The 23,179-nt window shown below is 51.9% G+C and overlaps 1 protein-coding gene across 2 annotated transcripts in view; it reads right to left on the bottom strand.

Moving 5' to 3' along the window:
• Positions 1–452: 452 nt before the first annotated feature.
• TLN1 (talin 1) overlaps positions 453–23,179 on the bottom strand; it is a 33,890-nt gene continuing 11,163 nt past the window's right edge. For both annotated transcript variants that reach the window (XM_016960832.4, XM_054658013.1), the window contains exons 11-57: positions 22,954–23,055; positions 22,575–22,651; positions 22,181–22,361; positions 21,882–21,995; positions 21,661–21,769; positions 21,216–21,424; positions 20,954–21,052; positions 19,761–19,928; positions 19,289–19,583; positions 18,534–18,700; positions 17,202–17,330; positions 16,903–17,019; positions 16,717–16,830; positions 16,382–16,516; positions 16,096–16,224; positions 15,351–15,453; positions 14,990–15,198; positions 14,152–14,271; positions 13,742–13,939; positions 13,402–13,541; positions 13,136–13,229; positions 12,944–13,033; positions 12,708–12,830; positions 10,817–10,960; positions 10,207–10,368; positions 9,824–9,964; positions 9,548–9,729; positions 9,244–9,376; positions 8,925–9,026; positions 8,671–8,841; positions 8,437–8,586; positions 8,225–8,326; positions 8,026–8,145; positions 7,146–7,292; positions 6,809–6,975; positions 6,468–6,651; positions 6,252–6,377; positions 6,037–6,153; positions 3,302–3,487; positions 3,085–3,192; positions 2,470–2,575; positions 2,145–2,269; positions 1,921–2,046; positions 1,733–1,795; positions 1,439–1,621; positions 1,160–1,288; positions 453–1,032 (exon numbers count right to left, since the gene is read on the bottom strand). In XM_016960832.4, the coding sequence (XP_016816321.2) occupies positions 907–1,032; positions 1,160–1,288; positions 1,439–1,621; positions 1,733–1,795; positions 1,921–2,046; positions 2,145–2,269; positions 2,470–2,575; positions 3,085–3,192; positions 3,302–3,487; positions 6,037–6,153; positions 6,252–6,377; positions 6,468–6,651; positions 6,809–6,975; positions 7,146–7,292; positions 8,026–8,145; positions 8,225–8,326; positions 8,437–8,586; positions 8,671–8,841; positions 8,925–9,026; positions 9,244–9,376; positions 9,548–9,729; positions 9,824–9,964; positions 10,207–10,368; positions 10,817–10,960; positions 12,708–12,830; positions 12,944–13,033; positions 13,136–13,229; positions 13,402–13,541; positions 13,742–13,939; positions 14,152–14,271; positions 14,990–15,198; positions 15,351–15,453; positions 16,096–16,224; positions 16,382–16,516; positions 16,717–16,830; positions 16,903–17,019; positions 17,202–17,330; positions 18,534–18,700; positions 19,289–19,583; positions 19,761–19,928; positions 20,954–21,052; positions 21,216–21,424; positions 21,661–21,769; positions 21,882–21,995; positions 22,181–22,361; positions 22,575–22,651; positions 22,954–23,055 (6,522 nt within the window). In that variant the 3' untranslated portion in view covers positions 453–906. The remainder of the gene's footprint in view (positions 1,033–1,159; positions 1,289–1,438; positions 1,622–1,732; positions 1,796–1,920; positions 2,047–2,144; positions 2,270–2,469; positions 2,576–3,084; positions 3,193–3,301; positions 3,488–6,036; positions 6,154–6,251; positions 6,378–6,467; positions 6,652–6,808; positions 6,976–7,145; positions 7,293–8,025; positions 8,146–8,224; positions 8,327–8,436; positions 8,587–8,670; positions 8,842–8,924; positions 9,027–9,243; positions 9,377–9,547; positions 9,730–9,823; positions 9,965–10,206; positions 10,369–10,816; positions 10,961–12,707; positions 12,831–12,943; positions 13,034–13,135; positions 13,230–13,401; positions 13,542–13,741; positions 13,940–14,151; positions 14,272–14,989; positions 15,199–15,350; positions 15,454–16,095; positions 16,225–16,381; positions 16,517–16,716; positions 16,831–16,902; positions 17,020–17,201; positions 17,331–18,533; positions 18,701–19,288; positions 19,584–19,760; positions 19,929–20,953; positions 21,053–21,215; positions 21,425–21,660; positions 21,770–21,881; positions 21,996–22,180; positions 22,362–22,574; positions 22,652–22,953; positions 23,056–23,179) is intronic.

The following is a 23,179-nucleotide window of genomic DNA, read 5'->3' as shown; positions in this document are numbered from 1 at the left end:
GCTAATGGCTTCAATCAATTTTGTGGCCATAGTTCTCTTAGGCTCAGACACTTACAGGCATATTATTTTTAGCAAAGCTTCTTTTGAAAATTTGAATTTGGTCAAGGACTGGATTTGTTGACATACCCTGAGTAGCTATGAAGAACAGAATGTCCTGGTAGCCACAAGGAACTGTGGTAGCTGCTGTCCCAGCAGCAGAAGAACGACACTTTGTGAGGCTTAGGTGCTGGCCAGGGAGGTGAGGATAACAGGAGTATGACTTCTCAGGCACAGCTGCCCCAATGGATAACTTTAGGGGTCCGGGTGCAAGGAGGAAGGGACCTCAGGTGCAGACTGCCAGTCTTCCCCTCTCCCATTTCAAGCTGGATCAAGCTGGGTGACAGAATTCAACCCCACTCTCTCCCCTACTGCCCTGGGAGAAAACTTGTGTCTCCCTTGAAGCCAGGCAGAGGTTGTAGGTAGAATCATTTTTATTGGAGCATGACCTGTTTGGGGCTTATAACTCTGCAGCCCCCATGGGTAGCTGGGGGTGGGGGAAGATAGTATCAAAAAACAATGAAGAGAGCTGATGAGGCTGTGGGGACTGGCTGGAGGCTGCTGGCAGGGTGGAGTGGGCTGGGGCCCCGGCAGATTCAGATCGAGGTGCAGCAGTGTTAATAATACTCTTGGAGCGTTAATACTCTGGGGAGGGGCAGGCACTTGGGGGGCCCTAGGGCATGAAGGCACTTGGGGTTGGGGAGGGGACAGGGGATGTACTGCGGGACTGGGCGGGGCCAGGCCCTGGGGTTTGGCAGGCACTTTGGGGAGTGCTGGGGTTGGGCAGGTTGGGCCCTGACAGCCCAGAAGGCTTTGGTAGTGGCACGCACAGTCTCTGGGCCGGGTCTGCATTAAATAGAAGCGGCTTCTTTAGTGCTCATCTCGAAGCTCTGAAGGCAGAAACTTGTACTGCTGCTGCCGGATCTGGGCCAGTTTCTTCCGCGCCTCTTCCAGCTCTCGTTCCTTCCGAAGCATTTCTTCCTGTGCTGCGATGATCTGAGGGTGGAGATCGGGGGCTTAGTTCAGTGAGGATGCACAGCAGGGGCATAGGGTAGTTGGGACCAGCGCAGGCAACATGACTGCCCTCCTGACAGCGTCCCTCAGCGTCTGGGGTGAAGCTCACCTGGGCAATGCCGCCAACCATCTTCTCTTTCACCACCACTGTCTCATTCTCCTGCTCTTCGAAGGCTGCAGCCTTCTGTGCTGCTTTCACCAGATTATCTGAGGCTCGCTTCACTGCGTTGCCAGCAGCCTGGGCAGAGAGAAAGTGGCCTAGGTTGAGAACTCAGGTACGGTCCCAGTTGAGACAGTACCTCAATTCTCTCATAGAAACATACATCTCGGGAGTGACAGTTTGAAGCAGTATAGCCCAAGGGACAATGGGATGGGTCAGGGTTCTCACCTGAAGTCGTTTCATTGCCTCTGAGTCCTGGTCAGCCTTGACCTTGCAGGCCACAAGGAGCTGGGCTGTGGAGGCAGCTACCTGCTTGGCTGATGAGATGAGCTTCTCCTGGCTGGCATGGCCTTGTACAGCTGCATTGGCTGCCTCACACAGATTGTTGGTGGCCGCAGCCACCATCCGGGCCTAAAGCAGGGAGAGTTTGCTTAAAAATATGCCCCTTGCCCTGGTCCATCCCCACTCCAGCCTTCTCAAGTCTCTCAAACTGAGAGAGACCTAGTGGTATTGCACACTTACAGCAGAAATGAGGCCCTGGGACCACTGCCCATCGTCCAGTGCATTGGCTGGAATGGCACCCACCTGTAGGAAGAAGAGCCTACTTAGACCTGCATTTTACTCACTTCAAAGACTCGCTGGCTATGGATGTGGATGTAGACATCAAAGTGCCAACCTGTCCCCATTCTTCTGGGTATTTAAGCACTCACCTTCCCTTGGGCCACTAGTTCTCTCTGGGCAGCCGACGCAGCCTTTACCAGTGCACTGGTGGCTGCTGCAATGGACTTGGCAGCTTCTAGTATCTGCTCCTCAAAGTTCAAGGACTCATCTGCCTCCTGCAATAAGCGAAGGTTGCAGAAAGAGATGTAAAGTCAGAGATGAAGGTGGGGACACTGCCATGGTGAGGGTGGAAGAGGAAGGGAGCAGGACTGACCTTAGGTTTGGCCCGGGGCTTCAGCTGCTCTAGCTTTTTGGCTGCAGCCTCAATGGCGGCTGCAGCTCCCAGGAGCTCATTCTCAGCAATGACTGTGGGGTCCTCTGGGTCTACCCATTCTGTTCCTGGTGGGATGAAGGAAGAGGAAAGAGGCTAAGGCAGAGTGGGGAGGTCAAAAGCACCAGGGAGCATGGTTAGTATCATCAGGCCCTGGCATCTGTGGGGAACTATGGTCGGAGGCTAGCACACAGCTGTCCAGCCAGGAAGCAGAGATCACACCATGATAAGGGTTTTCCATCCGTCCCTGTCCCTGGTCACCCCTCACCCTTCATGGCTTCAGCAGCCTGGATGAGCTCAGTGACGGAACCAGCCACACGCTTTGAATGTCCTGTCAACTGCTGCTTCAGTTCTGGGCTTGGCTTCTGCAGGGTCTGGGCAAGAAGCGGGCAGGGGACAAAGAGCATCACATCTTAGGGTCTACCCTGATCTATGAAATAGGGCAGACCATGGCCCCCTCACCCCTATCCCTAGAGCACTCCACACCACAGCCCTCAAACTCCACACTGCCTATCCAAGCACACATCATGCATCACACCTCACACGTGATAGAGACAGTGGGGCTGTGTCACTCACCGGCTGACAAGGAGCAAGGAGAATGATGAGATGAAAGAGGAGACGACGAAAGTAGAGAAGGGGGTGGTCAGGTGGGAAGGGAGGAGAAAAGAAAAAGAGGAAGAGGAAGAGGTGACTGGGAGAACCAAAGATGATAAGGATGGGGCCTGGGAGAAAGGGAGACTTGGAAAGGAGAACAGATTTGGGAAGTAGAGGGTGGGGTAGGGAGGAGATCTGAGCAAAACAGACAGCAGGGTGCAAGGCCTGCAGGAAGAGGGCTGTGTATTCAGGGAGGCCGGTATGAGGAACAAGCAACGCCCTCCCTTACCAGCAGTACATGGTCCAGCAGTTCCAGGTAGCCATTGGCACACTCCCGGCCATAGTGCAGGGCTCGAAGCCGCACATCAGGGGCCACTTCTGGGTGGTAAGCTGCTTCCTGTCCCCAGAGTAATATGTTAGCTTTAGGCCCCGCAGATCCCTACAGTTTCTCTCCCACTATGTTCTGGCCCAAAGCTGCCTCACGGAAATGCCTCAAGGATTTCTACCTTGCAAGCCCGAAGCATATCTGCAATAGCACGGCGGCTCAGATTGGCTGTGGCAATGACATCTTCCTGGCGACAGGAATTGCCAGCAGCAACGGCCTTGGCTGTTGCCATGGTGATACCCTTGGTCATTCGGATGAAGTCTTCTGGGGTAGAGGTCTTGGCAGGTGGCTCTGGGGAACAGAAAACCTGTGGGGGCAGAAGAAGAAGAAAGATTTTACAGTGGCTGAGACTATGAGACAGCGTAGAACTCTGTGTGCATGTGATTTGGTGCAGACATTCACACATCACAGTGAATGTAACAAGGCAGTTGGTTATTGTTTCTGACTGAAGCAACTGGGGAGTTTGTTTGTTTGTTTGAAATCACAAAAGTAATTACAAAAGTGGCTTTTGGCTGGGTTTTCATTCCCAAAATAGAGAGAAGCCTTGAAGGGGTGAGAGGCAGAGCTAGGCCATAAAAGATATACAGATGATAGGAGGGCATTTTAGGTAAATGGTAGGACATGAACAACCAAGATGTCACGTCAAGGAATCAAGGAATGTTCTGGAATATAGGAATGGTGAAGAAAAGGTTATTGGGGACTTGAATATCACACCGAGGAACTTGGAATTTTACATAATATGTGAAAGTCATAAAATATTTTGATGTATGGGTTCAATCTGCAAACATTTATTAAAGATCAGCTAGGTGGCAGATTCTATGCAAGGGGCTAGGGATGCTCCCTGTTCTCATGGAGCTTACATTCTGGTTTTGGACACAGGTAATAAATAAATAAACAAGCAGTAAAACTGAGAACTGTGATTTGGATTATGAGAGAATAGAGACAGTGCTGTGATGAGAACTACTTCAGATAGGTGGTCAGGGAAGGGCTCTCTGAGGAGGTGACACTGAGGCTGAAGCCTGATGAACTGGAAGGAGCACAGTGTTCAAAAAGCTGGAGAGAACTGAGTGGAAGAGCCTGCAGCAGATAAGAGCTTGGCATGTTCTCAGAACTGATGGTGCAGGGGGATGGGGCACAGAAAGGAAGAGAGTAGGATGAGACTGGAGAAGCAAGCAGAGCCATCACTAATGGGTTTTAAGTAGTGAAGTGACATAATCTAATATATATATATATTTCTTGCTCTGTCACCCAGGCTGGAGTGCACTGGAGTGATCATAGTTCACTGCAGGCTTGAACCCCTGGGCTCAAGGGATCCTCCTGCCTTCAGACTCATGAGTAACTGGGACAGGCATGGGCCACCTTGCCTAGCTAATCTTTAAATTTTTTGTAGAGACAGGATCTTGCTATGTTGTCCAGACTAGTCTTGAACTCACTCAAGTGATCCTCCCATCTCAGTCTTCCAAAGCGCTGGGATTTTACAGGCATCAGCCACCATGTCCAGACTCTAATTTATATTTTAAAAACATAATTTTAGCTACTGTGTACAAAGGAGGATTGGAGGGGGCAAGTGTTGAAGCATGGTGACTGGATAGAGACTACTGCATAAATCCAGTTAAGGACTGATGATGGTTTGGACAGTGTGGTAGTGGTAGGAGATAAAAAGAAAAAATGAGCTGTATTTGGAAGGGGCACTAACAAAACTTAGATGTGGGGAATGAGAAAGAGAGAAGTCTAATATATTGAAGCTAGGTTTCTGGCTTTAGGAACTGAGTTACTAAGAGGTGCCATTTACTGAGATGGGGGAAGACCAGGAAAGGACCAGGTATGGGAGGCAGAAAGTCAAGAGTTCCAACTTGGACATCTTCAAGTAAAGGTGAAAACAGAACCTTAGAAAGATGCATTTAGAAATTAGAAAGATGAGTAGGGAGAGAGGAGAGTGGCAGGGACCAGAAGCAGGGAGACCAGGGAGAAAACTGGTGCCACAGCCAAAGTGTGGGAGAGTATGGAAGTGTGAACCAGAGTGCGGACAGGGGACCAGGGAGGAGGAATGAAAGGACGTGGCAACAGCTGCTGGCCTCCCAAAGTGCTGGCGTAAGCCACCATGCCCAGCAGAAGAAAGAATTTCAAAGAGAGGCTTGTTAACAGTCAGATGCTTTCGAAATATTCAAAGAGGATGAAGGCCAAGAAGTGGCCACTGAATGTAGCAACTAAGAAGAGGCCACTAGTGACTGGAGAAAGTGGGAGGGTGGTGAAAAAATACAGTTGTCACATGCTAAGGAATAAACAAGTGGGTAGGGGACAGACATGAATGTAGCTCACTGGCACAGTGGCTCATGAGTGTAATCCCAGCACTTTGGGTGGCCAAGGCGGGTGGATCACTTGAGGCCAGGAGTTCGAGACCAGCCTGGTCAACATGGTGAAACCCCATCTCTACTAAAAATACAAAAACTAGCCAGCATGGTATGCACCTGTATTCCCAGTGACTCAGGAGGCTGAGGCATGAGAACCACTTGAACCTGGGAGGTGGAGGTTGTAGTGAGCTGAGATCACGCCACTGCACTCCAGAAGGAGGGTGTGGGAGAGCTGGGGTAGGGGAAGTCACATGGTGACTGAGGAAGATGCCTTGTGAAATGGAAAGGTCACCTACACCTGGGAGAAATGACAAGAGGAGAGGGCTGAGAAGGCTGGAGGAGGATGGCTACAGAGCAAGACCCTTCTCAAAAAAAAAGTCTGGCGATAGATGAGAGAGAAGACTGTGTGTGACTCCAGCTGTGAGTATATGTGTGGCACAGGTTCACAGGCTTTCAGGATCCCTCTCTCTGACCCTAGTCCCTGATGCCCCAGACTCTCACTCACCGCCAGCTCCTGCCGTATGTGTTCTGTGGTTGCCTCCAGGGCCCGAGTGCCTTTGGTGGCCTCATCTTCCACGGCTTTTACTGTCTTAAGCAATGATGTCACATTGGTCACCATCACCTGGAGGTATCAGAGGAGTGAAGAGGAATGATTTTAAGGAACAGGAGGAAGTATGTTAATCCAGTGCCCCTCCTGATGTTGCTCTCATTCTCTCCAACCTTGGCAGAGTTCTTTAGCTGCCACACAGCAGGGTCATCTCCAACTTTGCCAGCTGCAGCCTTCGTTGCACTGATGAGGTCTCCCAGGGCTTTGGCTACATCTTTCACTGCGTTGATTAGTACCACCTGTGTGGGGAAGTGTTGGCTCTGGTTTATGGGAGGAAGAAGCGGGACAGGAAGTGATTCCAGCCGGAATTAGGGGCATCAGGTCACTACCTGGGTCTCAGGGTCCTCAGCTCCCAGGCTGGCTGCACCCAGCTTGACCACATCAGCGAGGCGGGTGATGGTCGCCACGGAGGACTGGGCAGCCTGCGCCAACTTCTCCTGGCTCCCAGCTGCGTTTTGCACCAGGACCTTGGTGTCCTCCACCAGCACCTTCGCAGTCTTCAGGATGCCCTCCCTGAGGGAGGGCCCAGCTTAGTCAGATCTCCCCTACCCACTCCAGCCCGTCCAAGCTGCCTGGTCCAGGTCTTCCCCATTCCAGCGAATGCTATCCTGCCTCTTCCAGCCCCGTGCCCCGACCTGTCTGCCTCCCTTAGGCCCAGTTCCTGTCTTACCGGTGGTCAGCGAAAGTTTCAGTACCCTCACGATTGAGCGTGCCAGCAGTGGCGAACATGATGGTGGTGTCGAGGTCAGCAATGATACCAGACACAGCGCTGGCTGCTGTGATGCAGGCCTGGGTGCCACGATTCCCAGCCTGGAGCGCAGCCAGGACGTGGGAGACCTGGGTAGGGAATGTCACATGGTGACTGTGGAAGGTGCCATGTGAAATGGAAAGTTTGCCCATGCCTGGGAGAAGTGACAACAGGAGAGGGCTGAGAGGGCTGGAGGAGGATGGCAAAGGCTACAGAGTTTGGAGGCAGTCCCACCATCTGCAGGGATGAGCACCGTCACCTTCTCAGAGACTCTCCGGGCACACTCTATGAGCTCCTTCTTGGTGTAGGCATCACTGGGGCTGCACTGCAGGGCGCCTGCCTTGGTGACCAGAGCGGCACAGCCATGGCCCAGCTCCTGTACCCGGTGTTTGATATGGGAACCTATCTGTGAGCCAAGGGAAAGACAGATGGATTTTACAAGGGGCACTCAGGGTACCTCCACTGTGCTTGGAAAAGTCACTAAGGACATAAAAAAACATGCATTGTAGACTAAAGAAGCAGAGAGAGAAGGTTCCCAGCACAAGGACGTTTCCGGTTGCATATCCTTTAGGCAGAAGGTCACCTCCTACACACAGAAAATAGTAGCACGCAGGCACTAAGTGGTGAGGATTGTGTTAAGCACAGTGGGGAGGAGGGGAGGAGCACTTTATGCTTGAGTGTGGGAATCAGAGGGCCGTGGATTACCATGTGGCCTGTATGGGGTTATGGAGGGTTTTAAGGATGGGGATTACATGTGTCCTGCTAAGATCCAATTACTTGCTTTCTTGGAAAGCTAGAGGCTTAGGTAAGGAAGAGCTTCATGAGTTTGCAACAAGAAAGAAGAAGAACATGGACTGGCAGCACAACAGAGAAGCAGCTGTAAGCCCAGATGAGGGTCGGCAGAAGCCAGAAAGGCAGGCCCGGGAAGGCTCCAGATTCTGAGCTGTTTCCTTTGTAACTGTGACTGAGGGCTTTGATCCTCTGTCCCTACCCAGAGCCTCACTAGTCTTCAGCAGAGTGGCCCTGAGGCTGTTCCCCTTTCTATGAAAGACCAGAGAGGGTGGGGGTGGGACAGCCCTAGACGCTGACACATCAGGAACAAGGGGCAGGGGGCAGGGCAGAGTTGCCTCCACGTTTACCTCTTCATTTTCAGCAGCCACCGCTGCAGGCTTGGCCTCTGAGGCCAGACGGCCATAGTCACTGGTCAGCTGGTTAGCAAGAGGGCCCAGCTCCTCTGGGCTGGTGTTTGACTTGGTAACCTGGTGATAATGGAACGAGTGAAGTTATATCCAAAGTCAGCTCTCCGAGGGCAGTCCTCTGGGACTCGCCCAAACTCACCATCTCCTGAACAGTCACTGCAATGGCCTTGGCTGTCCGCACCATAGTTGTTTGGTAATCCACGAAGGAACCTTCTGGTTCACCCATTGGTCCTTCATCTAGCTGAGGGGGGAGGATAGGGAAAGGGAAAGACTGTTAGGGTCTCTGCCACTGTGCTTGGAGGCTCTGGCCCAGGGTAGCCTCAGTGTCCAAAGGCACCCCAAGACTCTAACCTGGTTGATGGCCTGGGTGATGGAGTCCACCATGCCACCCACGACCCCAGCAGCACTGGCTGCCTCGTTGAGGGTTGTTGTCAGGTCCTCTACGGCCTCGGTCATCATCTGCACAGCCTCCTCCAGGGCTTCCTGGGTGTGAGCTGCTTGCTGTGGGGAGAGGAGAGGAGCTCTGTTGTTCCTGTTTCTCCAGCCTCTTGCTAGTAACAGCTCCTCCCTCCCAACCCTCAATACCTTTGGGTTACCACCAGCCTCCTTGGCAGTGTATAGCAACTGCAGGGCAGACTCTGCCAATGTTTTAGTCTGGTCCAGGAGTGCCATCTGCTGCGGGTGGCTCAGGGTCTTGGAGGCAGCACCCACTGCAGCCAGGGTGAGCGGCTCAAAGTACTGGGCCATCTGGGACACCTGAGGCAAGGGGTTGGACTAGGGGTCAGGTCCCCTCTCTCTCACCCTACTCCCTGGGACTTCCCATGAGTCTCCATAGGTACCTTGTGTCCCAGCTGGGAGGCTTCAGCCCGGGCAGCATTGGCCAGCGGCTCAATGAGATGGGAGATCTCTTGTACTGCAGTGAGCATCTGAGTGTGCAAGGCCTGGGGAGGAAGTGGACATTAGCCCTGATGGTGACCTGCAATAGGACCCTCTGGCTACAAAGAACTGCTCTTCTGTCCATACCAAATACCCTAACCCTCCTTCGCACATCCCAGCCCTTTGATGTCCCTAAGAAGCCACTCCTTGATCCCCCAGCTTCTTTGAGTCTGATATTTCTCTTCCTAGACACATCTTTCCATATAACCCTCTCCCTCTCACCTCTTGAGAGATTCCCTCACGGGGAGCAAGCTGCTGGCTGACTGCAGCGAGGGAAGCCTGGTCTAGGTCCCGTAGACAACTGTTCAGAGCTGCAATGGCCGTTTCACACTCCAGCTGCCCTGGAGCCTTGTCCCTGCAGACACATCATGGGCTCCAACACCAAGAACATCCCCTACTGCAAGGCCAGCCTATCCTTCCCCTGTATCCTCCCAACACCATCCCATCTCATTGCACTCAAGTGCCCATCCTCCATTCTGCCACAATGTATGCCCCCCAGCCACACTGGTTCTCCATCCCTCAATACCTCATGCTTGTAATTAGCTTCTTGATGGAGTCTGAGACAGTACGGGAGTGGCCGGCCAGCACCGACCAGCTCGGGGGGTCCCGGGGATTGACTGCGAGGGCCCGGGCTGTCTGGATGAGTCCCCCGGCACTCTCTAACATTGTCTTGGCAGAGATCACAATGGGCTCCATGGCAGCCCGACCCTGGGGAGAGGGGAGGCAGGAAGGTAAGTCTCAGGAGTCCCTGGAAGATGAGGTGATAAGCTGGCCCATCAGTTCCCCCTTCACATCGCCTCACCTCAGGGCTGATCTGGGCAGGAATGCTGGAGAACTCAGGGTTGGACGCAAAGGCACTCAGATTGTCCACAGCCTCCAGCAGAGGGGCTGTTGCTGCTCGGCACTGGGCACGGTTCTCCTCTGTGAAGGCCCCATCTAGCGCCTAGAAGTGACAGAGAGGCTCTCAGGACTTGGGATGCAGTCATAGGGGGTATAGGAAGTGAAGTCCAGGTCTCCTTCCTGGGACTTACAGGATTTGGGGAGAGGCTAGGTGGTCAGTCTGAATAGAAAGAGCTTGGGCTCAGGCAGAGGGGATTTGGTAGAAGGCTTCAGAGAATAACTGGGGGACTCGGGAGAGAAGATAGGACAGGTCAGGGAGAGGCTGGGAATTCAAGCAATGGGAACCTTGATGGTCTTGACAAGATTAGCTGTGCTGTTGGCCACCTCCTTGGCTGACTGTACAAACTGGCGCTTGGCAGTAGGATTGGTGGTACGGGCAGAAGCCAGGCGACAGCTGTTACACAGCGCAGAGGTGTGTTTAGCCACAATGGTGGCTGCGGAGAGCACCTGAGGAGACACATGGAAGAGCCACGATGAGGGCAGGAAGGAGGTGTACATACCCAAGGAGGAGCCATTTTAGGGTCAGGGGATGGAGAGCAATACCCTGAGGAGTCAAAACAGGAATAACAGAGTCACCTGAAAAGTCAAGATCTAGGAGACAGAGATACCCAAAGATGAACTGGGCATGGGAGTGGAAAGACATACTAATGGAGAAACCATAAGAGGGCATATGGGAGAGTAAGCTCGAACATCTACAGAGAAGTTGTGAATTTAGCAGTAACTGAAAAATGATGAGACCCATGGCAGAAAAAGACAGTTACCCAAAAAGAAGCTGTGTGTGCAAGGTCAGAGATGGGTCCCTGCCCTCTTTCCCACATGCCTCACCTCCCTCTACTCCACGGGGTCGGTCTGCCCTTTCCCAGACTCGCCTGTGGTCCCTGTTCCCTTGAGTTACCTGGGCCTGGGTACAGCCAGGCTCTCCCAAACTCTGGCAGGCCATCTGAATTGCCTGGTTTGCACGGGCAAACTGTGTGGGCTCCACTAGCCCTTGCTGTCCAGCTTGGCTATTGGGGTCAGAGACACCAACCAGATATGCAGCCTGGGAAGAGAAAAGGGGGTGGGGGTGAGGAATAAAGATTGCAGGTGGGAAATGAATAGTGATAGTAGGGACAAAAGAGAGCAGAGGTAAGTTTAGAGAACAGGGCTTATTTTCCAGAGTTCTCCATGAGTGGAGATACATTAGCAAACTATGGTTACACTATAAAGAAGAAAAAAAATACTCTCCTGTTTTCATTAAGTATATTCAAGCATTTCAGAAGATTAAAAAAGTTAATAAAAAGGAAAACTACATAGCAAGGGTTTTTATCAAATCTCTATTTAGATATGTTTGTGTATGTTGGGTCTTAGAGTGAAAAGTATGGCTTACTGTAAGTAGCAGTAAAAAGTTTGAGAGCCATATATAAATACACACCTTTGTGCACACAAGCAAAGCCTCTTTTAAAGACAGTTCAAAACTGATGAAGGTTATTAGGCTAATTCACATTTACAGCACCTCCATGCGTCAGATATTTGGAAAGGAAGGGAGGGGTTAAAAAGCCATTTTTATGATGGAAAGAACATCCTAATGTTTGATTCATACTTCAATCAATACATAGTAGCTTTGCTTTTTCCTCTATGCATTTTCAGAAGTTGGGGGGAAAAAAACCAAACAAATAACAAAGAGGTTTAGTGAAACCCTGTCTCTACTAAAAATACAAAAATCAGGCGGGTGTGGTGGCAGGCGCCTGTAGTCCCAGCTACTCGGGAGGCTGAGGTAGGAGAATCACTTGAACCCGGGAGGCGGAGGTTGCAGTGAGCCGAGATTATGCCTCTGCACTCCAGCCTGGCGACAGAGCGAGACTCCGTCTCAAAAAACAAACAAAAAACCAAAAAAACAAAAAAACAAAATCAAACAAGCCACCTAGAGCAAGGCGCCTATTCTGACAGGGCACAGGGAGGTGGTGGAGATGGAGGGCTAGGATGGTAGGCTTTCAGGGAAAATAGTCTGAAGTGAACTCTCATGCCAGTTTGTTTTAAGGATTCATATACTAAAGCAAAATACTTTACAGCTAATAGGTAGTTTTATACTTGATAATGTGGGAAAAGGCAAAGTTAACTGATAACTCAAGTAACTGGAAATTTTGTCACTAGTACTATTTTAAGAAAGTAGTGATTACAGGCCAGGCGCGGTGGCTCACGCCTGTAATTCCAGCACTTTGGGAGGCCGAGGCAGGTGGATCACGAGTCAGGATATCGAGACCATCCTGGCTAACATGGTGAAACCCTGTCTTTACTAAAAAAAAAAAAAAAAAATACAAAAAATTAGCCGGGTGTGGTGGTGAGCGCCTGTAGTCCCAGCTACTTGGAAGGCTGAGGCAGGAGACTAGCGTGAACCCGGGAGGCGGAGCTTGCAGTGAGCCTAGATCACGCCATTGCACTTCAGCCTGGGCGACAGAGTGAAACGCTGTCTCAAAAAAAAAAAAAAAAAAAGAAAGTAGTAATAACATGAAAAAATGGTTTGTATAAGCTAATTAGTATATTTTGAGAAAGCCAGCTGGAAAAGGCCTCACGGTTGGGCAGTGTAATCCTAACCAAAGTACCAGGGTTCAGGAATTACAGAAATCAGAACTGCTGGTGTTCAGTAATTGCTGACAAGTGTCTCCACTTCAGGAGGAGGACAACCCAGATTCCATAGAGTTGGCTTTGCAAACATAAACTTCTTGATTTATCTACAGGTATGTCAGGCTGAGAGGAGATGGGGTAAAGAAAGTAGGGGCCATTCAAAGAACCCATCTGAGGAAAATAACCTGTGCAGCTGCCTCGGTGAAGCCACAAAGTGCCTTTGAGGCTGTGGAAATGGCATCTCCAAACTCTGGCAGGTTTCCGTTCTTGGCATTTTGGGAGATGCCAGTCATGGCCTCGCCCAGCACCTGAGGAACAGAGGACATCAGGGGAGTCAGAGCATGTCCTCAGAACCCCCGGGCAGCATCTGGTTAGCTCCATCCTACTGCCCTCTCTCCTCCGAGTTCCTGGCTGTGCTGACCTTTGAGTTCTCCATTACACTGTCCAGACAACCAAAGTAGGACATGTCATTGATGGGCTGGACTGGGTTCTCCAGGAGTTCCCGGACCGTCTGTGTAGGGGGAGGGCAAAGTGAGATCCAAGACACCTCCCTCAGGCCCAAAACCAGAACACTTCCCTCAACCTCAATGCCATCAGCCTGCCATGTGTCTACCTCCAATTCCCGCAGGGCGTTATCACACTCCTTCTGGCCGGGTGCCTGCTGGGTGCACATAGTGATGAGCTGATTGATGCTGTCAGTTACTGCCCTGGGAGTGACAGAAAGTTGAGTGAATAGGTGAATAGGTCATCATTCCTGGGTCCTATGTAAGTATTTATCTTTTGCCTATAGCCATTCCTAAGCCAAGAAGCTCTCATGAACTGCCTGCTCCCCAGTCTCTCTCACACAGTCCAGGGCTGGGCTTCTCAGCAACTACTTACCTGGCAGCTGCAGCCAGCTGACTCTTGAGGTTAGGGGCAGCAGGGTCCGTGGACAGGGCCTTGGCAGCCAGAAGAAGTTTGCTTGAAGACATGGAGATGCCCTTCAAGTTGGACACAACTTGGGCTCGGTCCTCCTGGCTCTGTTGAAGGTGACAAGGTCAATGCATTGTCCTGTCCTTTCTTATCTGTCTCTAAAAGGGATCTTCTTTCCCAGACACTCAAGTAGTGCTAGAGACTGGGGAGGGAAGGGAGCCAGGAGCAAGTCAGGACTGGTCACTCAACTGCCTCCTATCTAACCCTTAGTGGGAACCATTCAACCAGACCCTCTGCCTCTTCATACCGGAGCCTGGCCTGCCATCTCCACACCAGCTTCCAGGAAGGTGCTGAAGTCCTGTCCAAATCGGCCTGAGGCTCGAGCCAGGTCCTGAGGGGTTCCCCGAGAGGCCTGCACCAGTTCTGTGGCTGCCTGATTCAGCCCAGCAGCAGCTTCATTCAACCGGCTCTGAGCTTCTTGAAATGTCCCAGTGCTAGGAGGAAGCTGCAAGGTGAGAGGGGAAGTCAGACAGAAGAGTGGGGAATGATGCAGGCAGAAGTCTGGTAAAGGAGGGCTGAAAAGGTGGGCACATAGCCTGGGAGTAATGAAAGGGGACAGATCTGGGAAGTCAGGGTCAAAGGACAACCGAGAGGGAGGAAGGAGAGGCCTGGCATTCTTTGACTCCTACGTCCCCCCACCCCCTACCATCCTCCTACCGAGTCACTCAGGAGTCGCTTGCTGGCATCTCCAACTGCCCTCAGGGCATTATCCACATCGCGCTGGCCAGGTAGGCAGCTGACACAGCGGTTCAGAGCCTGGGTCACTGCTTTAGCCACCTGGGGTGAGAAAGGAGACAGGGTTGCCCAAGTGAAAAGAATTTGAGAGATCGCCTCCATTCACGCGACATGGGAGATGACTAGCTCTACTGCCTCTGAAAGTGAAAAAAGAAAGGGGGCGTTGTAGGTGAACAGGCTGAGGTTAGGGTTTCAAGTGACAGTAATTAAACTTCCCCAAACTTGGTGTTTAGCTCAGCCCATGACTGAATCCAACTGAGACACTTCTACAAGACCAAGAGGGCCGGGCACAGTGGCTCACGCCTGTAATCCCAGCACTATGGGAGGCCGAGGGGGGCAGATCACGAGGTCAAGAGATCGAGACCATCCTGGCCAACATGGTGAAGCCCTGTCTCTACTAAAACAAAATTCAAAAATTAGCTGGGTGTGGTGGCGCGTGCCTGTAGTCCCAGCTACTAGGGAGTCTGAGGCAGGAGAATCACTTGAACCCAGGAGGCGGAGACTGCACTGAGCCGAAATTGCGCCACTGCACTCCAGCCTGGGCAATAAGAGCAAAACTCTGTCTCAAAAAAAAAAAAAAAAAAAAAAAAAAAAGACTAAGAGAACATAAGGGTGGAATCCACAGAGGGGCTCTCAAGAGCAGACCCAAGAAGACATCACTCTGTGAGTGTGGACGAGGCTCAGAAGCTTTGGCCTCAATCAGTGTGGGCCTTATGAAGGAACCTGGGGGAGAGGGAGTGGCCCTTTCCCAATATCTGACCTGGGCAAGCCGCTGCTGGCTCTCAGGGTCCCCTGGATGGCCAGCTGCCTTTTTCGCCTCCTCAATGAGGCTGCTGGCCTTGTCCAGCACATCACTGGCCGTATCAAGTACAATGGCCTGCACTGCAGGATCTGACGTCAGTGCAGCGACTCCCCTAGCGGCCTGGGCCAGTGACCGCAGCCCACCTGCCACATCCCGAGCTGCAATACCTTGGGAGATGAGGAGAAAGAGGGAAGGGAAGGTGCTTTCATTGCCAGGCCCTGATTCCAGTGGTTTCGTCTGTCAGTCCCATCCCTCATCCAGCTCCCATTTTCCTACCTCCCTTACAATATGCCCCATGCCTGGCTCTCTGCCCACATACCTGCATAATTCTCATTGCCCTGGGCAACCTCTCCCAGTAGCTGGGCGATGGCTGAGCTCACGGCTTTGGTGCTGTTGCCCAGGTCCTGGGTACACTTCTCCATCTAAGGATGAAGGGGGAAGAATTGGGCTTGAGAAAGGAGAAGGTGAGGAGAAGGAACCTGAGAATGTACTTGGGGACAGGTGGCAATTTAAATAAATGTTTTGGGCTGGGTGCGATGGCTGCCACCTATAATCCTAGCACGTTGGGAGGCTGAGGCAGGTGGATCACCTGAGGTCAGGAGTTCAAGACCAGCCTGGGCAACATGGCGAAACCCCATCTCTACTAAAAATACAAAAATTAGCCAGGCGTGGTGGTGCATGCCTGTAATCCCAGCTACTCAGGAGGCTGAGGCAGGAGAATGGCTTGAACCCAGGAGGCAGAGGTTGCAGTGAGCTGAGATTGCACGACTGCACTACAGTTTAGGTGACAGAGCGAGACTCCATCAAGAAAGAAAAAGAAATAAAAGAACGGAAAAGAAAAGAAAAGAAAGAGGAGAGGAAAGGAAGAAAAGAAAGGAAGGAAGAAAGAAGGAAGGAAGGAGAAAGAGAAAGAAAAAAGGAAGGAAGAAGAAAGAAAAGAAAAATAAAAGAGAGAAAGAGAAAAAAGAAAAAGGAAGGAAGGAAAGGTTTTGAGCAGCTCTGGGGCACGGAGGTGAAGGAAGACTTTAGGATTTGAGTAAGAATGAGGTCTTAAACATACTTACTGTCTCCCCAGGTAAGGGTTTAAGCTTGCCATCTCGAGCTGCTGCCTTCACTTCCTGTAGATCTTTCTCTAGATTCTGTACCACACTCAGTGCAGAATCCATCTCCAAAGGTCCACATGCTTCCTGAGCCTATGATAAGAAAGGGGCTTTGGGTGTAGAAGGTACTGCTGTGTCTCACCAATGCCTCTGATTACACAATTATCTGCGTATTGGGTTATTCTGCACAGATTTCCTCTCATCACAGGACTCCAGCCTCATCTTCCAAAGCCAGAACCAGCTTCCATACCTTCTGGGCAGCCGTCCGGAGTTCAGCCAACGCGGTGCCCAGGTTCTTGGCACACTGACTCAGCTGCATGGCTGAAGCCTGGTCCTGAATCGTTGGCACTGAGGCCTTTGCAGCTGCCACCATCTTCCCACCTGGCTGTTGGGGAATAGGCAGGTGGATGAAGTGTGCCATCCTCCCTCTGGGCTTGGGTACAAGGACTGATGATGGTCAGGATGTAGGGAACACTGGGGCTTGGTATTGGGAAAGAGGCTCTTGGCAGAGATTCAAACTGTGGGAGATGGAAGCTTAGAAAGGTGGGAAGGTCAGGTCAGAGAAGTGCAGAGGGGGTGCCTTGCCTGCAGGAAGCTCTGGCTGGCAGCAATGAGGGCAAGCTGAGCGCTGGGGCTGTCAGGCTGGGCTTGGCTTCCTCGGACACCTTGCACCAGCAGTGGAATCTGCTCTGCCACTGCCTGTAGGTGAAAATGTCATAAGAGACCCACAAGTCTCCCTCTTCCACTCCCATATCCTTCCTAGAGTCTTACCTTGCAGCTCTGCACCAGCAGGGGCTGGGGGCCGGCAGAGGCCTTGGGGGTAGAGGCTGCATGTTGAGCTGCAGCGATGGTCTGTGTGGCTGAGGCTGCAGCCTGCTTGGCTGCATGCTGTGAAGACAAGAGTAGTCAGACGAAGCCCATGGATTCCCATGCCCAGCCCAGTCCCTGGCCTACCTTGCCCAGGTTATGCCTCAAGGACGTATTAACTTACTCTCCGCACCTCCCTTTCAGTTCATTCCTCCCACAGCACCCACACTCTCTCTTGCTCCTGGTGAAACTCCCAGCCTCACCTCCAGGCGCTGCACCAGCTTTTTCTTGATGGCATTCTGCGCGGCTGCATTGGTGGCCATGCGCAGCCCCTCAGCTGCCTCCCGCAGCCGCTGCTGCTGCTCCTCACTGTCAGGGTGGGCGGCTGCTCCCTGAGGGAGAGGTGGAAAGACAGTCATCACCCAGCTCTCCTGTGGATCCTAAAGAAGCTCCTCTCTCACTCCTCTAGACTCAGTTTAAAATTCATGTATTTTCCTGAAGTCATCTCTAACTAGCCCCACCAAAAGGCAATCACCTTTGAGAGGAGCTGACTCATGAAGGTCAATGGGAAACCTCAGGGGGCTAGGATTCCCACTGGATGCTGAAATCCTTTCTTAAGGTGGAATTGTTTTGTCTTCCCCTCCTTGGGGAATACCACACATGAGTGAGGTGAGTAGGGCTTCCTGGACAAAGGAGGACTCAGTTTAGAGCAGGCATCTCAGGAATACCAAAGCAGGGGACCTGCTTACTCCTGCCAACTGAAAAGCCCCAGAGTCCAGGGGGCCTAGGAATCATCTGGGCTTCTTTCTGATGGTTCTCTGCATGCTGGTGTCTCAGTGTCCTGCTGGCAGCAGAGGCCCCAGAGACTGAATGCCTATGTGTATTCACAGGGGAGACCAGGAAGGAAAGGAATCCCAGGCAGGGTAGCAGCAAAGAAGGTAAAAATAGGCCTTGGACTTAAGACCTTGGACTTAAAGAAAAAGGATCTGGTTGCCTACTACAGAGGAATGGGAGAGATTTATTAAAGGACACAAAATTATAGCTAGATAGGAGTAAGTTCTAGCGTTCTACACCACTGTAGGATGACTAAAGACTTTTATATAGTTCCAAATAGCTAGGAGGAGGATACTGAATGTTCCCAACACAAATAAATGATAAATATTTGGATAAATGATGGATATGTTAATTACTCTGATCTGATTACTATACATGTATTGAAACGTCACTATGTACCTCATGAATATGTAAAATTATGTCAATTAAAAAATAATTTTAGGCCAGGTGCGGTGGCTCATGCCTGTAATCCTAACACTTCGGGAGGCCAAGGTGGGAGGATCACTTGAGTCCAAGAGTTTGAGACCAGCCTGGGCAACACAGTGAGACCACATCTTTAAAAAAAAAAAAAAAAAAAAAAAAAGCCTGGGTCATGGCTCACCCACAGCCTTGGGGCTCATTCATTTCCTGAGTGCTCCTATATTTGTCCTCTTGTGTTTTCTGCTTTTCCTGGGTCTCCCCCATCAGATGAGGGTGACCATCTGGACCGCTCTACTTCCCTCTAGGGTCCAGTCTGGGAGTGTGCACAGAAGGCTTTGTACCTTGGCAGCCTCTACCATCTTGGCTGTGGCATCAGCTAGGATCTTGGCAGCACTTAAGAGCTTGCGGGAGTTCTCGAGATCACTTTCCCCCTCAGCATCAGCCTTGATGGCATTGACCAGGTCAGATGTGGCTTGGGCCAGGATGCGGGCCTGTCGCACCATCTCCCCTGAAAGCATAGGGCACAGTCAGGCGAGGAAGCCAGAGACACTGAGGTGTCAGGGGTGGGGACAAAGGTGGGGAAAAGTGGTGTAGACAAGGTAGATGGGGGCTTTAGGGACAGAAAAAGAGACTGGCAAAAGCTCTTGCATCATTTCTTTGGGGCTATTTTTTTTCTGGGTTTAGGATCTTGGAGAAAAAGATTCTCCAGTGGGTTCTTATGGGAGAAGGACAGTCTCCAATGGGTATTTTCAGCCAGTAGCCTTGAGAAGATGAGACACTCTCTGAAAACTTTTGGGGTCAGGGGTATAGTAGGGAAGGCTATACCACTTTCACGTCACTTTCTATATATTTTTGTGCGTACTTTGGTATATTCTTTAATGCTCCAGGGAAGGTAGAGGACTTAATATTCCTTTTACAGAAGGGGAAGCAGAGGGTTCAGAGAGCTTTAATGATGAGCCTATGGTTGTGTGGCTGGCAAGCCCACACTGTGCTGAGTTCCTTGGGGTGAAGTGGTTAGGTCCGCAAGGGGATGATGTCCAGTGGGCTTAGGGAACCCTGGTAGGGTTTTTTGTTTTCCTGGGGGTGCGTGTCTTACCAGCATCACCCATGGAGCTAAAGATGTTCTCAGTGACGGTTAGGATGGTGTCAGTAGCCTGGTCATAACGGCCAGCAGGCCCAGCCCCTGTGGCATGGGCTTTCACATGCTGCAGCAGCTCATTTAGGGCCTGGGTGACAGCTGTGGCTGCTGCTCCTACCCCTCGCAACAGTTGCCCATCCTCTGTAGCTGCCTGGGAGGCAGACACACAGCCCTCCACGGCTTTGGCTACCAGTCGTCCAGCCTCCACCAGTTGCTCTTGGCAGACAGGTGAGCTGATTGTAGGTGCCACCACCTGTAGGTAAAGTGAATGTCAGAGACGTAGGCAAGGGAAAGGAGGTAGAGTATGCTGCTCATAGCAGTAACTGGGATGGGTGAGGAGGCCTCCAGAGCCAAAGAAATAAAATGAAAGGCTCACGTGTGTGTGGTAGTATTACCCCTCAGCACGGACTAGAGCAACTTTGGGGCTCACCTTAGTACAGGCCACTAGTTGGGAAGTGGATAGGGCACACTGTGTTGCTGCAGCAATAACTTGGGTCTGAAGTCCCGAGTCCTCTGTCCGCTGGGCCACACTCTTGGCCTTGAGGACGAGGGCAGCTGCAGCACTTGCCACAGCTTTGGCGAGCTGCATTAGCACATCCTGTGAGAAAACAGCAGTTAGCATGACCTGAGATTGGGCTTGGGATTCACAGACACTTCTCAGAGGCGTAAGCTGCTTCATTATTCCCACTGATCCAATCAAAGGAGAGTGTACGCAGAAGCAACCAGAACCTACCCCGAGCTACTGCCCTGAGCACCCAGCAGGACAGAACCCCCACCGAGGAACAAACCCACACCAAGAGAAAATACAGCCTACACCAAATGGAGACACACATGAGGCGGATACACTCGATGATGACGGGGAGACAATGTGGTGGCGCTGTTACAATGGGGTGGGGAGAGGAGGTAGGAGGTATCTCCTGGGATCCCTCCACCCCCAGCTTCTTTACTCCACTTCTTGATCTGGGATTGGAAGTGGTCATCCTGGAGTCTTGGGAGCAAGTCCCTGTACTACCCTACCTGATCCCATTTCCCAAAGCCTGGCTTCGCCAGGCCTCCTCATCTCCCACCAAGTTCTGGTCCCCCAGGAGGCTGAGGGAGAAGTACAGAAACGAGTGTATGCGGCTCAGAGAGGACAAAGCTGGGAAGGCCCAGGCCAGAGGCTGTTACCGTAGGGGAATCGGGGGGAGATCGAACCCCAGCCCCTCTGGATGCACATATCTGCATGGGAAATCCAGGGTGAAAAGTCAGCTGAGGAAATTGGCATGGAGTGGGAAGGGGGAGAGCTAGAGGAACACTATTCTCAGGGTGGCATGGTCTATAGCATTGTGGGGGGTCCTCAAATTGGGGCAAGGGCTATGTACGGGGAAGAGAGAGAAAAGATGACAAGGGGCTAAAGAATAAATGAGGGCCAAGAGTAAACTAGCAGGTTAAGTTTGGATTCAGGGGTTCTGAATTCTAACCCCTAAAAGAGAGATCAGAAGTTATTAGTATCATCCCCTGGAAATAGAGGTTCAGATTGGTTTTTAGGGGTCAATTCATAGAAGCCAGGACTAGGAACTGGATTCACGAGCAGAAGTTACTTCCTAGATTCTGGGGTTCTGGGGGGTTGGGTAAGTCACCAACCTGGAAGTGGGGGTCAGTATCACTTTCCCCAATTTGTTGCAACAGCTCCCCACTGGCCTGGCCCACGTTCCCAGCTGCTTGCAGCAGGTTCTGACGGGGCTGTGGAGAGTGAACACCAGTCAGAAGCTGCCCAATCCCTGCCCACATGCCTGTGCATCTCACAGGCCCACAGGACCCAGGCTTCCATCCTGTGGCTTGGACTGCCCCTTCTCCTTGGGCTTGAACCCTGTCTCCACCCTAACCCAAACCTGTGGCCCCTGACCTCAGCACTGGCTGGTTGGGCACTGCGCAGCAGTTCTGACACTGCTCCCGCAAGGCCCTTTGCTGCCTGCAACAGGGGCCGGCCACTGCCGCCTTCGTCCTCCAGCAAGGCAGCCAGCAGCTTCACCCCACGGGACATCTCCGTCAGGTTGGAGGAGATTGTGGTGACTGCACAGCCCACTGCGGTATAGTCTGTCTCAGCAGGGTCCCCTAAGGGGAAAAGGAGAAAGAGGAACATGAGAGACAGGGCAGGCCAGACAAAGGGCTGGGGAGGGAGCAAAGTCACACCCAGTTAGTCACACACATGTCCACGGAAAGACGCACACACACAGTCCCTTCCACAGTGAGTCAAGGCACAGTCACACATGGAGCCAGTCACATGCATGCCTGTGCACACTTGCACCCCCCCTCCCCATCACACACCCGGAAACTAGCATCCGGCCTACCTGCTGTCAGGTTCACCACAGATGCAGTACCAGCTGTGATGGCATCTACCTGAGAGTGGATCTCATGCTTTGATTCATCCATCTTGTTTTTACGCCAGGCCTTAGAGGCCTGAAAGAGAGAGGAAAAGACTTCAGGATCTGCCCTGGTTTGGTTCACCTCATCCCTATCCCTTGGAGTCTCAGCTTCAGTACCACCGGCCTCTCCTCCATCCCATACTTACAGCATCCTGGCCAAGAGGCGGCAGAGTGTCAAAGTCATCCAGGGTGGCCTGGGCAGCCTGCACGGCCTGCATGCTGGAGTTAATGGTTCCAGTGAGTGCCTGCTGGGCTGAAGTCTAAAGACAAGTGGGGAGAAACAGGGACTGGAATGGATGTTTGGAGAAAAGAGAAGGTAAAAGAGAACCAGGGGCTAGGGAGAGAATACAAATAGGGACCTGGGAAAAGACTGCCTAACTCCTGGCTCGGCCCAGCTGAGGGTGAGAGAAGGGCCCTGGCACCGTGGTGGAAGTGGGACACTTACCAGAGGAGGCATGTGTCCTCGGTGCATCTGGCCGCTGGTAATCTGCTGCTGGGCAGGGGGCATGCTGCCCACCTGGAAATTCTCGGGACCAGAGGCTCCAGAGCGCATGATGGCAGGCAGGGCCACAGAGCCATGCTCCACTTTCCCCACCCGGTTGTATTGCTGCTGCAGGACTGTTGACCTGTAGAGGGGTGAACTATTGAGCTCACAGAGGACTCCTCATCTCTACCCCTCCCACCCAGTTACACTACCTTTGCAGGTGTGTGAGGTCTCACTACAGCCTGCAACTAGTTAAAGAACCATTCTAAGGACTCCCCACCTCCCAAGAGTCCTTAGAGTCAGGCCTTGCCTTCTCTACCCCTGGGAAATGGGATCAGCCCAACTCCCTTCGTACTTTTTGGGGGACACTGAGTCCTCCAGCATAGTAGACTCCTCATCTCCTTCCAGCCCAAAGTGATCCTTGCTTTTTTTCTGTAGGAAGGAAAAAGGAACAAGAGTTGGGATAGTTAAAGAAGAGGGAAGTGGAGAAAAGGCAGCCTCTTCTTTCCATAACCAGCCATTTTCCAGAAGCTGAGTGTCCATTTCTTTTTTTGTTTTTTGTTTTTTTGACAAGAAAGGGCTCTGTCACCCAGGCTGGAGTGCAGAGGCAAGATCTCGGCTCATTGCAACCTCCGCCTCCCAGGTTCAAGCAATCTGAGTGCCCATTTCTAAAGGACTGGCTTGTGGAGAGGGCAAGAGGCGATAAGGAGAAGGCTAGGGCAGGCAGTGCTCACCTTCTTCAGGATGATATCGATGTAGCCGGCAATGAGCTGTGCAATCTGCTCCCCTTCAGTTGTCTGTACTGAGTAATAGCCATCTTGGTAATCTCCAAAATCCTAGGGTGACAAGTGGGGGACTCAGAGGGAAAGCTCAAATCTATCCAGGATGGAAATGGCTAGGATGGGAGGCCCGAGGTTGAGCTGATGAGATGCCTTCCCGTGGCAACGGCCCTCTTGGAAG

The sequence above is a fragment of the Pan troglodytes genome, chromosome 11, assembly GCF_028858775.2.
Source record: "Pan troglodytes isolate AG18354 chromosome 11, NHGRI_mPanTro3-v2.0_pri, whole genome shotgun sequence".
Lineage (NCBI taxonomy): Eukaryota > Metazoa > Chordata > Mammalia > Primates > Hominidae > Pan > Pan troglodytes.
The sequence above is the reverse complement of the archived record's forward strand: the minus strand, read 5'-3'. Positions and strand labels throughout refer to the sequence as shown.